Source organism: Coffea arabica, chromosome 2e, assembly GCF_036785885.1.
Source record: "Coffea arabica cultivar ET-39 chromosome 2e, Coffea Arabica ET-39 HiFi, whole genome shotgun sequence".
NCBI classification, from domain to species: domain Eukaryota; kingdom Viridiplantae; phylum Streptophyta; class Magnoliopsida; order Gentianales; family Rubiaceae; genus Coffea; species Coffea arabica.
This window is the reverse complement of record NC_092313.1, coordinates 34,879,594-34,896,592: the sequence shown is the minus strand read 5'-3', so window position 1 is coordinate 34,896,592 and position 16,999 is coordinate 34,879,594. Positions and strand designations below refer to the sequence as shown.

The following is a 16,999-nucleotide window of genomic DNA, read 5'->3' as shown; positions in this document are numbered from 1 at the left end:
AATTTGTTGCAGTGGAAAAACAAGGTACAAGGTAATGCGAGGAAGGATATTGAAGTGCTCAAGAGCCAACTGCAGGAGCTGAAAACTAGGGACGTGGAAAACAAGAAGGATATCAGAAATGGTCTAAAAAAGAAATTGAAAGAGGCATATAGAGAAGAGGAAGTCTACTGGAGTCAGAAAGCTAGGCTGCAATGGTTGAAAGCAGGTGATAAGAACACCAGCTTCTTTCATGCCAGCGTGGAGGGGAGAAGGAGAAGGAATAGAATGACGGAGATACAAAGAGAGGATGACACTTGGACTAAAAGTGAGGAAGAGCTAGGTGTGGAAATTGCTGACTACTATAGGCAGCTCTTCACAACATCAGAACCACGGGATATGGAAGAGGTCTTGGATGGTATACCACACACGATTTCTGAGAGAGTGAATGCAAATTTAACTAAACCTGTGGGAGAGGAGGAAATTAGAGCTGCCCTATTCTCCATGAACCCAGACAAAGCACCAGGTATAGATGGCATGCCGCCTATTTTCTTTCAGAAATTTTGGAACATAATAAAAAAAGATCTGGTTGGTGCTATTCAAACATTCTTCCATACGGGTCATCTCATTAAGTCTGTCAATCACACCATTATTTCTCTCATTCCTAAAGTCATGATTCCTACATCTCTTAAGCACTATAGACCCATTAGCTTATGCACTACTGTGTATAAAATCATAGCGAAGATCCTAGCTAACAGATTAAAACCAGTCCTTCACTACTGCATTAGTAAAAATCAATCAGCTTTTATCCCTGGTAGGCAAATTTTAGATAACATAATGATTTCCCATGAGTTCCTACATTATCTCAAAAACAAAAGACTTGGGAAAGAGGGTTTTATGGCTGTGAAATTAGATATGTCAAAAGCTTATGACAGGGTAGAATGGGGATTTCTGGAAGCGGTAATGCAGAAGATGGGTTTCAATGAAACATGGAGGAGCTGGATAATGAGTTGCATTTCTTCGGTTTCCTACTCCTTTATGATCAACGGAGAGGTGAAGGAATACGTGATACCACAAAGGGGAATTAGACAGGGTGATCCGCTGTCACCCTATCTATTCCTGCTTTGCTCTGAAGGCTTCACTAATCTCCTCCAGAAGGCAGCAACGGATAGAAGAATGGAAGGCATGCGAATCAGTAGACAAGGGCCTCGGTTAACCCACTTGTTTTTTGCAGATGATTCCCTGATCTTTTGTAAAGCTGACTATCAAAATGCTTCAGAGCTGAGGAGGATACTCCAAGTGTACGAAAGAGGCACTGGACAGCTGATCAACCTAGAAAAATCCTCAGTCATTTTCAGTACGAATCTGGAACAGGAAGCCAAGGTGGAAGTTTACCAAGCACTCGGAAATATCCAGAAGGTCAACCAAGGCAAGTACCTGGGACTCCCTATGGTGGTCACAGGTTCGAAACAACAACTGTTTGGCTATATTAGAGATAATATCCAACAGAGGTTGAAAAAATGGAAAAACAAGCTGTTAAGTGCGGCAGGCAAAGAGGTGATGCTCAAATCTGTTGTAATGGCAATGCCAACGTATACGATGTCATGCTTCAAGATACCAAAGCAGATATGCAAAGAGGTTAATGCGGTGATGGCAAACTACTGGTGGGGTGAAGCAAATGGAAGGAACAAGATGCACTGGAGAGCTTGGGATAAAATGTCACTGGACAGAAAGGAAGGAGGTTTGGGTTTTCATGAGCTAGGGGCATTCAATACAGCTCTACTGGGTAAGCAAGTTTGGAGGCTAATCACACAACCAAATCTGTTGGTTAGTAAAGTGCTTAAGGACAAATACCATCCCAAACAATCGCTGCTTAAGTGCAAAGTAGCTGGGAATGCATCTTGGATTTGGAAGGGTCTGATGGGAGCAAGGCAACTGGTAGAGCTAGGAACCAGGAGAAGAATAGGCAATGGGAAGAGTACCAATATATGGGAGGATAGCTGGTTGCCGGATAACCATCAAGGAAAGGTTATTTCACAGAAACCACAGGGATGTAATCTGCTTAAAGTAGAGGAGCTGATCATCCAGAAGAGATGGAACAAAAATCTGATTTTCAGAAACTTTAGTGCCAAGGAGGCAGAGTGCATTCTAAGCATCCCCATAAGCCTAACCAACAGAGAGGACAGCAATTACTGGGTTCACAGCTCAAATGGGAACTATACAGTGAGATCAGCCTACAAAGTACAAGCTGAAGGCCTAATGGAACGGGAGCAGGTAAACAAGGAGGTAACTAGTACAAGCTGGAGCTCGAATAGGAAAAAATGCTGGAAGCACCTGTGGAAGCTGAATATCAAAAATAAGGTGAAGATTTTCTTGTGGAAATGCCTGAACCAGGTGTTACCAGTTAGACAACTCATCTTTGATAGAACCAAACAAGGTGATCCAATATGCAGAAATTGTGGTGAGCAAGGTGAGACGATTGAGCATGCTCTGCTTGATTGCAACCAGGTCAAAGTAGTGTGGAAAATGTCACCTATTCAGTGGGAAGGCCTACTAGATCAGCATGGTAACTTTAGTAGGTGGTGGGATACATTGCTGGAAGCTACCAAGAGGATTGAGGGAAACAAACACATCTCCCTAACAGCGAATATTCTATGGCAAATCTGGAAAGGTAGAAATGCAAAGGAGTTCAATGCTAAGCAGTACCCCCCTCTGAGAATAATACAAAAAGCTCAGGAGGAATGGTTGGAGTATGAAGAGGAAGCGACAAAGACTTTAAGGTCGAGTACAGAAGGAACAAGGGAACTGATGGAACCCCCCAGCACCAGGAAGAAATGGAAGACATTCTGAGATTAAGGTTTGCAGCAGAAAGAAGTAAAGTCACGCCTCAAGTGGGAATAGGAGTCACAGTCTCTAGGGACAATCAAAACATGATGCGAGGCTGGACCTTACAAGAAAGAAGTTCTGGTCACCAAGTCATAGACGAACTAACAGCCATCAAACTTCTGCTGTGTAAAGCTGCTGGTCAACAAATGGAAAGGATTGAAGTGCAAATCCAGAACAAACGAACGTACAATCTCATTCAGCAAAGGAAAGTTCAGGATATGCGCATGGTCACTCTGTTGGAGGATATCGACAGCCTTCAGTCCTTGTTCCACATGTGCTCCTTTTGTTTAGTAAATTGGAATAGTAACCATATTAGTCACTGGTTTAGCGTGCAAGCGCTTGAATTGATAGAGGATCAGGAATTTTGGATTCCTCAGTGTTAGGATACACTGATTGTAATGTTCTTTCAAGTCTTTACTTGAATCTGTATAGATTTACTATCTATAAAATCATCTAACGTTTCGAAAAAAAAAAAAAAATATCACAAGGTATCTTCCTCGCACGTGGCTTGCATCTATAGCCGGCGTTGTACAAGATAGACTTTTTCGTGGGCCTCTGTAGCCGCTATTGGTCTCTACAGAGGTGACCAAGCGCTATTGGTCTCTACATTGACCATGCACCGCAGCCCATTTTTCCTTTTGACTCTTTATAAATTACAGGTGAAAGTATTTATTGTTGCAATAACATAAAAGAAAAGGTAATATGTCTATCGCCAACATTCTTACAGCGCGTCCTTGTCAGAGCTTGTGCTCTCCATCTATTTAAGCAGCTCCAACTTCCAAGATTCCTTCATAGCAAACAACATCTCAATTGTAGCTACTCTCTTCTCATTTTTCCCCTACATTTCCATTACACTAACCAAGGACCATGTTGTTTGCTTGTGCTATTATTGCTCTCATTATTGTGCTTTTCAGCCACTGGGTATACAGGTGGAGAAACCCCAAGTGTAACGGGGTATTACCACCAGGTTCGATGGGACTGCCAATTATAGGAGAAACAATTCAGTACTTCACCCCTTATGCATCAGATGATATTCCACCATTCGTACAAAAAAGAGCGGCTAAGTATGTCTAACCCTTTTTTTTTTTCTTATCTCATATTTTTCTCCACACCCTTCTCATTTTCGATTATCTGATACAGAATTCAAATCTTGAATTACTGTAGAGAAAACTCTAATACCCTCTCCTAATCATTAGGCCAACCTCAATACTCCCGTGGTTATCTAACCACTTCTTAACCAGCTATCGCATATATATATTTTAATAATATGACAGCAGTAATAGTTAAGAATTTTTTATCCTAACTAGCTTTCCTTTGTTTCCTTTTTTCCCTCTTCGGGAAATTTCAGGTACGGGCCAATTTTTCGCACGAGCATGGTTGGGCAGCCAGTCGTTGTATCAACTGATGCTGACTTCAACTTCCGCGTCTTCCAGCAAGAAGGTAATGCTTTCCAAATTTGGTATACTGAGAGTCTCTTCCAGATAATTGGGAAACAAAGTGTACTTGCCCATCATGGAGGCTTCCACAAGTACCTCAAGAGCTTAACGTTCAAGCTTGTTAGCCCCGAAGCCTTAAGAGAGAAGCTAATATATGAAATGGATGCCAGCACTCAAGAATCTCTAAGTTCTTGGAGTAAACTTGGAAAATTAGATGCTAAAGATGGAACATCAGAGGTAAATTAATCAGCATGCTACTATTTGATTATATTAATCAGGATGAATTCGGACTGTACGTACAGAGCATTGCATGAAAAGTAGTAATGAACAATCTCATTTTCTCCAGTTGGTATTTAAATATGCTGCCAAGAAGATGCTTGGCTATGAAGAAAGCAAGGATCAGCAAAAATTGAGAGACAGTTATAAGGCATTCATGGATGGCTTGATCTCATTTCCTCTCAACATCCCTGGAACACCGTTCCATGCTTGCTTACAAGTAATCAATTGTTATTGTTGTTGTTCGTCATTTGGAATTCTTTTTATATTGAAAGATCGATGTTCACTATACCAACAAGAAAAAAAAAACATATTCATTATCAATATATGACTACGTAAAATATATATGCTTTCATAAATGCCGTATCAGATTGAACGAACTATATGGTTTTCATTTTCCAGGGACGTAAGAAAGCAATGAAGGTCATCAAGGACATCTTTGAGAGGAAGCGCTCGGGCAATGACACTTCGAAAGACTTTGTGGACCATTTACTTGAGCAAATAAAGAAAGAAGACACTTTTTTGAACGAAGAAATTGCGAGGGACCTGGTATTTTTGTTTCTATTTGCTGCCCATGAAACGACTTCAACAGCTTTGACTGTGGCCTTGAGGTATCTAGATGGCCATCCACGTGTTATGGCTGAACTAAAGGTCCGTGACTTTCCGAAACAATTTCTCCCGTTGTCATCTGTATTTACCCTTTAATTCTCCAATTCTTCTGCAAGTTCAATATTTAAATGATTAATATTCTATATATACCGATAGTGTGCATTGTTTTAAATATGAAAGATTACTTCATATTTAAATAGTCATTCATTTTTGTAGAGAGAGCATGAAAATATTCTTAAAATGCGAGAAACGGAAGGTTCTGCTGTTTCTTGGAAAGAGTACAAGTCTATGACTTTCACACACATGGTACGCTCCAATTAACCAGACATTTCATTGTATCTATCATTTGAATCATATAGTGAGCTAGACCATTTACATCTTAAGTTTTGTTGTCTACTGTAGGTTATAAATGAAACACTTAGGCTTGCAAATATTACTCCTGGGATTTTGCGCAAAGTTGTCAAGGAAGTTGAAGTAAAAGGTACGCTTCAATATGTCATTTGGCATCTTCTTGAAAATCATTTGTCACACTTTCTTTATTTTGGACCAGTGATACCTTTCTCCTGCACAAAAAAGGAAAAAAAAAAAAGAAGAAAGAAAAACTCTCTTTAATAACTACTTGGGTTGGGCATTTTTTCATGGGAGTAAAAATATAGAAAATAAATGATTTGTTTCCTTGGTTCCTCTTTTCCACCATTATAACTTCCAGTTTTGACTAATAAGTGCGAATGATTTGCAGGGTATACAATTCCTGCTGGCTGGACGGTAATGGTTTGTCCATCATGTGTTCATTTGGATCCTAATGTATATGCAAACCCCCATGAATTTAACCCATGGCGATGGGAGGTAATTTGATCATCGACATATTTGAGCAATATATGCACACAAGAAAGATAAACTTACAAAACAAAAGTTAAACAAAATCAAGTAAAAATGATTTAGGGTTTTTCTGCTGTTTTTTCAATCAAAAGGGCAAAGAATTACACATGGGATCAAAAAATTTCATGGCATTTGCTGGTGGTACGAGGCTTTGCGTTGGTGCTGACTATGCAAAGGTGCAGATGTCAATTTTTCTGCATTACTTGGTCACAAAATACACGTAAGGATTTCCAAATCACAATTCCCACCATCTTCGCTTAAATACATATAGAAGAAGCTAATTCCTATATATTATAAATTGATGTCCACTTAACTTCTTCGATTTTTCAAGAAAGACTGTCTAATTTGAATTTTCAGCTGGAGAGTTACCAACGGAGCAGAGAGAATCCGGACACCTACTGGTATTCGTTACCCCAAGGGATTGCACATGGAGATTTCAGAGAACAAATAGATTTTAAGCTGGGCGCGTACGAATAAAGCCTGTACTTTCAGAAGCGTATTTATGATGCAGTAATTTACCGTCATATTGTAATTTACCTTACTTTGCAATATTGTAAGTGCCTAATAAACAACATTTTACGTGGTGTCTTTCTTGACACTATTGTAATTGTTGAAGATGTTATAATAGTTGCAGTTTGAGCTTCGACTAATTGTTTTTCTTCACCAAAATCGATGCAATGATCTTATTTATGAGGACAAATCAAGCCAAGAAACAATACATGTATATGTATGCAGTAAATATTGCTCCTTACATCTTATAAAGTTTGTCGCAGTTCAAGAATTACAATTTTTATTAATAGTGGATAGAATTTGAAACTTGATGTGTAGTTTCTAACTCATAAAGAATTGTGGGGCTATGATATTTGTTCAATCCTAGGTTTTGTGGAAAATCTTAGATATTTGAAAGTTTTACCAAATCTTAGATTGTTGTGATTTTAATTACTTGATAACTGTTACATACTACAAAAAAGTAGTTGTTTTACTTTCTTGATAATAGTACGTGGACTCAAAAAAAAAAAACATGCATTGAACTTTTACGGAGTGCCTGAGGAGTAAATGACTAAATGAAGAAATTAAATAGAAATATATCAACTAATTTATATAAATGACAAATAATTTAGAACCATCCAACAAAGAAAGTATGCAATATCAATGGGATGGAGGGGATTTTGGCCTGACCCTCTTTATCATGGAATTGTATGTTATTGGCCTTCCCACTGTAGGAACGTCAATCCGGTGCCATTCAACCACGACACGTGTTGCTCCCAAAACTCCGACGTGTTTTTTCTTCTCTCTTCCCCACAGCCACAAACACCAGAGCAAACTCCGGCAGGTTGACAGAAAGACTAAATCCCTCTTTGAGTAGTAAGTAGAGGTACTTTCTTACCAAAAAAAAAAAAAAAAGTAGAGGTACTAACCCTTGATATACAGTTTTTTTAGATTTTCCTTTCCTTTAAATTAGGATAAATTTGATTATAAAAATATTATTGCCTAAAAAAATTGATGCACAGCGGGTGCAGGTGAAATAACTGATGCATCTATTTTTTTAACAAAAAAACATGATTGACCTCAAAATCACCAAAATCTTACTATTTTTTTGCCTGTATTAACAACATGCTTCCAAGTCTCCATCAAAGAACTTTCAAGCTGTACAGAAGTAATTGACATAAAAAAATAAAAGAATAAAAATAAACTCTTGGGCCACACCTCATAATTTGGTGGACACGAAGTGGGGGATGGTCATAATTTACCACACTACAATTGGCCCCTTTAGTAGATCTAATCCAGGATGACAAATTACGAAAACAACTTGCATTTTGGACTCCTCCAAATGAGTGTGAGAGTCTTTTATGGGAATGGTATCTGTGAAAGTATAGAAGTGAAATTAAGTTTAGGTAATCGATTAGAAGTTGAACATATGTGCTTTACAGCTGAAAATAAAATATGGTTAATTCATAACTCGCTTGTGGCTAAAAGATCTCCCATAGTTTATGGAAATAATTTCATGATTTTATGGAAGTAACACAAAATTTTCTAGATTATGTATATAAGGTGTTGGAATATTTTAATAAAATTGTTAAATTCTCAATTAGATGTGTAAGTTATAAGGAGAATAAATTGGTGAATATTTTTCAAATTTATTGGTGTTTGAATGATTTTTGACTAAAGATTTGTTATATAAAATTATGGCTTTTCAATTCCAATAAATTTTGTAACTTACAATTCAAATTAGAGTGTGTCTTGAATAGCCAATAATTTTCAGCATCTACTCAACATATTATTAGTTAGGTTATGTTTGACTAATTTTTCTTGATCTATAAATATGGGTTATTGAGATAGAAAAAGATGCTACAACAACTTATGTTTTTTGAGCTACAATTCATAAGAGAAAATATCTACTCTTTTGTTATTTTCTATCTCATGTATTGGCAAAAAAAATTTATACTCTCTTAGTTGTACATACTAATGAGAGTAACAGCATGTGTAGTTGGACTGTTATATCCTTGGGGTAACAAGCCGAAGATTCTACTACACGAAAATTGATTCTTTCGCAGAGGCTTAAATAATCTTAAAGAAGGCGAAATATCCATACCTCAACCCATTACATTTGTGCATTATCATATTATTATTTTGACTATTTAATTATAGTTATAATTATTATTATAACTATTGTTAATTTTTCTATTTGACATTTGTATAGTTGTTCTAGCGGAGCAACAATTTTAAAGTGGTTCAGAACAAGATGGAGTTCAACTTACAAGTCACTTGAGCCTACCTATGGACGAAAAATGAGAAGATCTCAACCAATGAAACATATTAACAATAAAAGAATGCTTGTGGAGAAAAATTTAAGAAAAAGGGAAGTTGTTGAATTCCATTGCTAGTATTATAATGACTTTTATAGTTTCTATGAAACTTCTTGTCCTAATACCAAAAGTCTTGGAAGGCTTAATAGGAAAATATGGCACCAGAGAAGTAGATCCGAAAGAGTTCAAATTGCTGAACAATTACAACTTGTTGCTGCACTAGACAAGTTGCTGCCATGCATTTTGAAGGAAATTTTTAAAGGTGCCTTCTTAACAAGTAAAAGTGAGCTTCCAATGGGTATGATTAATTGGGTCATTCACTCTAATTGCAATAGATATATACTCCATTGCATGTTAAAAAGTTGTGACAAATAGTGGGTTCATAGTAATTTTCTATGCTAATATGCAAAGAACTTGGATCTTTGAATGCGATATGTGTTTAGTTGCGTATCATTAAAGCACTAAAATAATGGGGGTTTTTCCTTTGCTAAAAATTAATGCAAAGAATCTGATATATCATTGAAGATTCTCAATAACATGGATTTCTAGTGTGAATAACGGAAAAAGATGAATGTGTAGAATCTCATGTGGTACCATATTATTTTTGCAACTTGTGAGCATGAATCTTAAAGTTGCAATTAAATGCACTGTTAAATGACATTGAGTATAATGGTTTTGGATTTCTTAATTCTTTCTTTGAATTTGTGCAAATGGATATATACTCGAAAGTGTGAATATAATGTGAAGGCACTTGAAGTAAGTATTTCATATTCTTGCAGAAAGAATTTCTATGGAAATTCCATGGAGATAGCAAAAATGGTTCCTAGTAGGTCTATGGAATTTACTGCTTGAAGGTTGGAATTGGCCCTGTTTGAAGAGTAGAATCGTCAAATTTTCATCTTCCAACTTCTATTCCAATTCTAGCACCTTTGTAGATGATCTCAGGTTCTTTGTTCTTTGGACTAGACTACTGTGTGAGCCCTAACGCAATGCATGAAGGTGCCCAGACTTTGGTTAATTTACAACTTGAGCAAATATGTAATCAAGCAATTGGCTACTGATACGCAGATAAAATTCTTCATTAAACAACTTTTAATACTTAACTTGCAATTATACATAACAAACTTTTTAAAGCTATTTTAATTCAATACACATGATTAACAGGCCATATCAACATAAGAAAATACTCTATTGAACTAAATACACCAAATTCATACTAGCTTCATTGTCTTGCAGTGCATAAAAGAAGTATTAGGCTGCAAATTTCCGAGCCACAAAATTTTGATCAGATTTCCACAGGGCCAAAGAGTTTCACTCTTAGCAACAAAGTCAAACCTCCATTCCTTTGTATAATGCTCGCGATCTGCAGGATCATATACAAGAATGGTCATACTCAGACTCAACATACTCCTAACAACGGTGAACTTTATTACTCCAACGCCATTGTTTCCGGGACCAGAAACAGGGTTAAGCAAGCATGTGCTATGCACTGACCCTTCCCACCGTTTGTATGCTGCAATTTAGTTGATCTCGTCTATAAATCTGTTCAAAGCACCATCATACCTGCTGTCAATCACCATTAGCACATGAGTAACATTTGAAAATTTTACAAATGAAGTAAAATTTTGTTTAGAAAATCTCTCATATTCTCGCTGTATCAGACCAGAAAGTTGAAGCTAAGTGAGCCTCAACCAAGTACAGTTCATTGGAAAAGAAGTCAAAATTCTGACTCAGTAAAGATTAACTTATGTATCTTTGTGTAATAAAGATTAATGAATAAGAAGAAAGACTAATATCTTTCAGGTGTAAAACTCAAAAGATACTTAATAATCATAAACTTAAGCACAGTCTTTTAAAATGGCAAAGAAAAATATATACAGCAATCAAAATTCTCTCGTAATCAAGGATGACAAAAGAATTATTAAATTAAACTCCTACATATAGGGTTCCAAGGTGAACAACATTTTTTCTTCTAAACCTTTGCCTACGGCCCAAAAACTTCAGATTACAAGCAAATGTTTACATAGGCTCAACAATTGCGTTGGGAGGCAAATAGGGAAGATTATATGGTTCTCTAAAAGTATTTGGACCCATAAAAGTACATCATGTGGACATGGCTCTGAGTTTCTTCAGCTCTGGCACCACTGACCTAGATGTTACGCAAATGAATTACGTTAAAAATAAAAATTGCCAATTTGGCAATACTACATAGATGCATCATAGAACCAAAAAGTTAATGAAGACCGTACGTCAGATAAAGAGAGAAGATAAGGAGAATGATAATGATTTTGGAGCTCAGTTTAATTCACATTGATATATGAACACCCCAATCCATTCAATTTGATCCTCAAAGTGCTCAATACTAGAGCTAGAAGGAGTGCAAGACACCCTGATAAGAGTGAGAATGGCTAGGGACCTTCAAGATTATGTATCAACTCTTCAAAAGAGGCATAGCAGTTGGGCATTCTGTACCTTTTGGATATACATTTGTAGGGGCAAACTGATTTGGTAACATTCCCTGTAGCAAATTGTTAGTGTGGCATTGTCCCACATCGGCTTTTGTATAAGGGAACCTTTCCCTTGGTTGCCTATAAGTATAGTGGGCCTATGATGGGGTTAAGTGCACCAAGATCAAGAGAGCATTAGTGGGCTATTTGGGCCTTTGGGTCATTAACCCTTTTGTTTAGTTAAATACTTTTGGGCTCTCTTGTGTTTTAGTATTAGGTGTTTTGGGTCTAGGAACACTTTCCTAAGGCATCTTTTGTACTCTCTTCTTCATAGTAAAATATTGCTCCTCCTCCGCCCGTGGACGTAGGTCAATTTGACCAAACAACGTAAATTCTTGTGTTCTTGTTTTACTTATTTCTGCTTTGTTATTTGTCTTTTGAGGGTTGCTACAAATCCTTTTGTCAATTTCCTGGGGCCAGACCTAACAAACTGGTATCAGAGCTTCTTTGGAGGCTTTGGATTTTGTGGCAACAATGACAATAACAAAGACTGTCGTCGAGAAATTCGACAGGAATGTCAACTTCGGGATGTGGCAGCTCAAGATGGAGGCCATTTTGGTTCAAGACGGAGTTGATCTAGCAATACACAGAATTGAGAAAAAGCCAGAGAGTGTGACAGAAGCAAATTTTGCTGAGATGGATAAGAAGGCAAGATCCAGTATTATCTTAAATCTCTCTGACGAGCTTTTGCGGGAGGTAGCCACTGAGACTTCGGCAAAGGCCATGTGGGACAAACTTAAGGTCTTGTACATGAAGAAGACAGTTGAGAATCGGCTTTATTTAAAGCAAAGTTTGTATATGCTTCGCATGACTGAAGGTACATCTATACTCTCACATCTTGATAAATTTGATTCCATTATTATGGATTTGGGAAATATAGATTCAAAAATTGATGATGAGGATCAGGCCCTGTTACTTTTGTGTTCCCTTCCCCAATCTTTTAAACATTTTCGCGATACTATGATTTATGGAAAAGAAACAATTTTGTATCAGAAAATTAAATCTGCATTAAAATCTAAGGAGCAGATAGACAGGGATATTACTGAAAAATTTAGTGGAGGCCATGCAGAAGGTCTGGTTGTTAGGGACAGAACTGAGAGAAGAGAATTTAATAAAAGTAGATCTAAATCTAGATCTAAATCCAGACATAAAAATGTGGAGTGCAATTATTGTCATAAAATGGGGCACGTTAAGGCAGATTGTTTCAAATTGAAAAATAAATTGAAATAAAAGGGGAAACCTAGTGAAAAAAATTTTGAGGCTGCCGAAACTGGTGTTGCAGCTGATGAGAATGAAGGAAGTATTTTCTTTGTGACTGATGACAGGACAAGGTCTAAAAATAAGTGGATTTTAGATTCGGGGTGCTCTTATCACATGTGTCCCAATAGGGATTTATATTCCACTTATGAATCTTATAATGGTGAAATTGTTTTGATGGATAATAATGCCGCTTATAATGTTGTTGGTAAGGGTACAATTCGAATTAAAATGTATGATGGTATTGTGAGGATGCTCACTAATGTTAAACATGTTCCTGATTTGAAAAAGAATCTCATCTCTTTGGGCACTCTAGAGGCTCTTGGGTGCAAATACACAGGTGAAAATGGCATTATGAAGGTTTCTAAAGGTGCTGTCGTTGTAATGAAAGCTTGCAGGGTTGGTAGTTTATATGTTTTGCAGGGATCTACTGTCACAGGCTCGGTTGCAGTTTCGTTATCATCATCTTTGTCTGATTCTGACATCACTAAATTGTGGCATATGCGTTTGGGACATATGAGCGAGAAAGGCCTGAGCATACTAAGCAAAATGGGACTTCTTTGCGGTCAGAGTACTGGGTCACTAGAATTCTATGAACATTGTATATTTGGGAAGCAAAAAAGAGTTAGCTTCAGTTCTCAAGCGATCCATAAGACGAAAGGTACTCTTGATTATATTCATTCAGATTTATGGGGTCCATCTCGTGTTCCGTCTAAGGGTGGTGCCATGTATATGTTGACTTTCATTGATGATTATTCAAGAAAAGTTTGGGTTTATTTTCTTAAACATAAGAATGATATTTACCTCACTTTCAAGCAATGGAAAGTTTTGATTGAGAAACAGACAGTTAAACAGATCAAACGGCTTAGAACAGATAATGGTATGGAATTTTGTGAAAGAGAATTTAATGAATTTTGCAAGAATGAAGGAATTGTTCGGCATCACATTGTCAGGATGACGCCTCAGCAAAATAGTGTGGCCGAACGTATGAACAGAACACTTTTAGAGAGAGCGAGGTGCATGATCTCTAACGCAGGGTTGGCCAAAGATTTTTGGGCCGAAGCAATTTCTATGGCCTGTTATATTGTTAACCGTGCTCCTTCTGCTGCCGTTAATTTCAAAACTCCTGAGGAAATTTGGTCAGGTACTCCTGCTGATTATTCTGATTTTAAAATTTTTGGGTGTCCAGCATACATGCATGTAAATGATGGAAAATTAGAATCTCGTGCTAAAAAGTGTATTTTCCTTGAATCTCCAAAATTTATAATCAGTAGAGACATTACTTTTGATGAATTCTCTATGTTATCTTCCAAGAAGGAGTCTTCTAGTTCTTGTCAAACAGATAATAGTATGCAGAAGCAGGTGGAGCTTGAGATTGGTAGTTCTGGTCCTTCTATTCAACAAGTGCTAGTAGATGCATCTGAATCTACCGATGAAAATAATTCAGAAGAGGAAGAATATTTCATTTATCTCTCTGGTCCTTCTATTCAACAAGTGCTAGTAGATGCATCTGAATCTACCGATGAAAATAATTCAGAAGAGGAAGAATATTTCATTGCCAGAGATAAACCAATGAGGGATATTCGACCACCACAAAAATATGCAAATTTGGTTGCATATACTTTGTCTATCGCAGAAGAAACTGATGTAGTTGATGAGCCTATTACTTATTCAGATGCGATTTCTTGTGATGATTCTGCTAGGTGGTTGGTTGCGATAAATGAAGAAATTGAGTTTCTCCATCGAAATGGAACTTGGGTTCTTATGAAGCCGCCTTCAGGTAAGAAAATTGTTGGATGCAAATGGGTCTTCAAGAAGAAAGAAGGTATTCCAGGAGTTGAAGATGCAAGGTATAAAGCATGTTTGGTTGCAAAGGGCTATAGTCAGGTACAAGGTGTTGATTTTAATGAAGTATTTTCACATGTTGTTAAGCATAGCTCTATTCGTGTTTTGCTTGCTTTAGTTGCCATGTATGATTTGGAGTTGGAGCAACTTGATGTTAAGACAGCTTTTTTACATAGTGAACTTGAAGAAAAAATTTATATGAAACAATCTCAGGGATTTGAAATTGAAGAAAAGGAAGACCATGTTTGTTTGTTAAAAAAATCCTTATATGGATTGAAACAATCTCCAAGACAGTGGTATAAGAGATTTGACACTTTTATGTTGAGTCATGGTTATTCAAGGAGCATGTATGATAGTTGCGTTTACTTCCGGAAGTTAGATGATGGTTCTTTTATTTATTTGCTACTTTATGTTGATGACATGCTCATTGCTGCCAAGAATTTGTCAGAAATTCACACTTTGAAGTTGCAGTTAAGTAGTGAATTTGACATGAAACATTTGGGAGCAGCTAAGAAAATTCTTGGCATGGAACTCAAAAGAGACCGAGGAGCTGGAAAATTATTCTTGACTCAAGAAAATTATCTTGAAAAGGTTTTGGAGAAGTTTGGCATGAAAGATGCTAAACCTGTGACTACTCCTCTTGTTATTCATGTTCGACTATCTGCTACTCAGTCACCACAGTCAGTTGAAGAGGAAGAGTATATGACACGGGTTCCTTATTCCAACGTAGTTGGCAGCATTATGTATGCAATGGTTTGTACTCGTCCAGCTATTGCACAAGCAGTCAGTGTGGTTAACAGGTATATGTCGTGTCTCGGAAAAGCATATTGATAGGCTGTGAAGTGGATTCTCAGATACTTGCGAGGGACTTCAAATTGTAGTTTGGAGTTTGGAAGAAATAATAACACTTTGGTTGGTTTTGTAAACTCTGACTATGCTGGGGATCTTGACAGGAGAAGATCACTTTCAAATTACGTATTTTGCATTGGCGGTTGTGCAGTTAGTTAGAAAGCTACTTTACAATCTATTGTAGCTTTATCTACTACGGAGGCAGAATATATGGCCATGACTGAGGCAATCAAAGAAGCTTTGTGGTTGAAGAGTCTGTTTGGCGAACTTAGTTTGTATCAAGGTGTTATTACTATTTACTGTGATAGTCAAAGTGCCATTCATTTGACCAAAGACCAGATGTATCATGAGAGGACGAAGCACATTGATGTGAAATTTCATTTCATTCGAGATACTATTGCTGAGGGAAAAGTCCTTGTTCAGAAAATCAGTACCAAGGAGAATCCTGCTGACATGTTCACGAAATCTCTTCCAGTTTACAAGTTCAAACAATGCTTGATTTGAGTTGGTATTCGTTGTTGGTGAGCCCATTGGAGTTTATGTGGAGAAGGTGGAGCAGTTTTGCTACTGTTGATGTTGGGGACACGTCAAGGTGGAGATTTGTTAGTGTGGCGTTGTCCCACATCGGCTTTTGTATAAGGGAACCTTTCCCTTGGTTGCCTATAAATATAGTGGGCCTGTGATGGGGTTAAGTGCACAAGACCAAAAGAGCATTAGTGGGCTATTTGGGCCTTTGGGTCATTAAACCTTTTGTTTAGTTAAATACTTTTAGGCTCTCTTGTGTTTTAGTATTAGGTGTTTTGGGCCTAGGAACACTTTCCTAAGGCATCTTTTGTACTCTCTTCTTCATAGTAAAATATTGCTCCTCCTCCGCCCGTGGACGTAGGTCAATTTGACCGAACCATGTAAATTCTTGTGTTCTTGTTTTACTTATTTCTGCTTTGTTATTTGTCTTTTAGGGGTTCCTACAAATCCTTTTGTCAATTTCCTGGGACCAGACCTAACACAAATCATACCCAAAATGAAGTTAGATCTATCATGTCCAATGATGAAGCAAATAATTGAGAAATGGACTTCTAAGAATATTAAAGCTCATTGCATTACATCACCTCATACATAGATAAAAAAAAATGCATGACTAGGAAGGCGCTCAAGGGAACAAGGTTTGTAGATATTTTCGTTAGATCCTTCAACATCTTTGTATGTTCCAATAGTGCATTCCTAGAATCATTGCATTACCAAATGACAGTAAATTTCTCTAATAAAAAAAGATTGTAAATTTAGGATCAATACCGAGGACACAGCACGAGTGCCAATTTTATTCAGGAGGGTTTCGGGAAGTGCCATCACACTTGCACCGCCAATGGTTGTAGCGTGAATCATAACAACGCTGGAGAGTGAGGCCCATCTAAATCAAAGCTGCCGCCCTCGTGAGTTTCAAAAGAGTTGTAGGAACCCTGAACAAACATTAAAGTGAGAAAGGAGAAATCAAAGCAAAGAACTGCAAATTCACCTGAAATTAGTTGGACTTTCTAAGTCATGGAATCTCTAAATGAGCAAAAGGAATCTCTTTGAGTGATGGGGCTTTGAAGGTGAAAAGCTGAATTCCGAATGATTGGACCGAACCGAAGGATTCACCTATCAAATCTGCATAAAGAGCACAGGGCTTTGT

At 37.3% G+C, this 16,999-nt stretch overlaps 1 protein-coding gene across 1 annotated transcript; it reads left to right on the top strand.

Moving 5' to 3' along the window:
- The first annotated feature begins 3,693 nt into the window (after positions 1-3,693).
- On the top strand, positions 3,694-6,712 carry LOC113732471 (cytochrome P450 87A3-like). The gene is made up of 9 exons (XM_027258247.2): positions 3,694-3,926; positions 4,211-4,535; positions 4,645-4,794; positions 4,977-5,225; positions 5,400-5,489; positions 5,586-5,664; positions 5,923-6,029; positions 6,155-6,282; positions 6,420-6,712. The coding sequence occupies exons 1-9, from the start codon at positions 3,730-3,732 to the stop codon at positions 6,511-6,513; spliced, it is 1,419 nt and encodes a 472-aa protein (XP_027114048.1). The 5' UTR covers positions 3,694-3,729; the 3' UTR covers positions 6,514-6,712.
- The last annotated feature ends 10,287 nt before the right edge of the window (positions 6,713-16,999 follow it).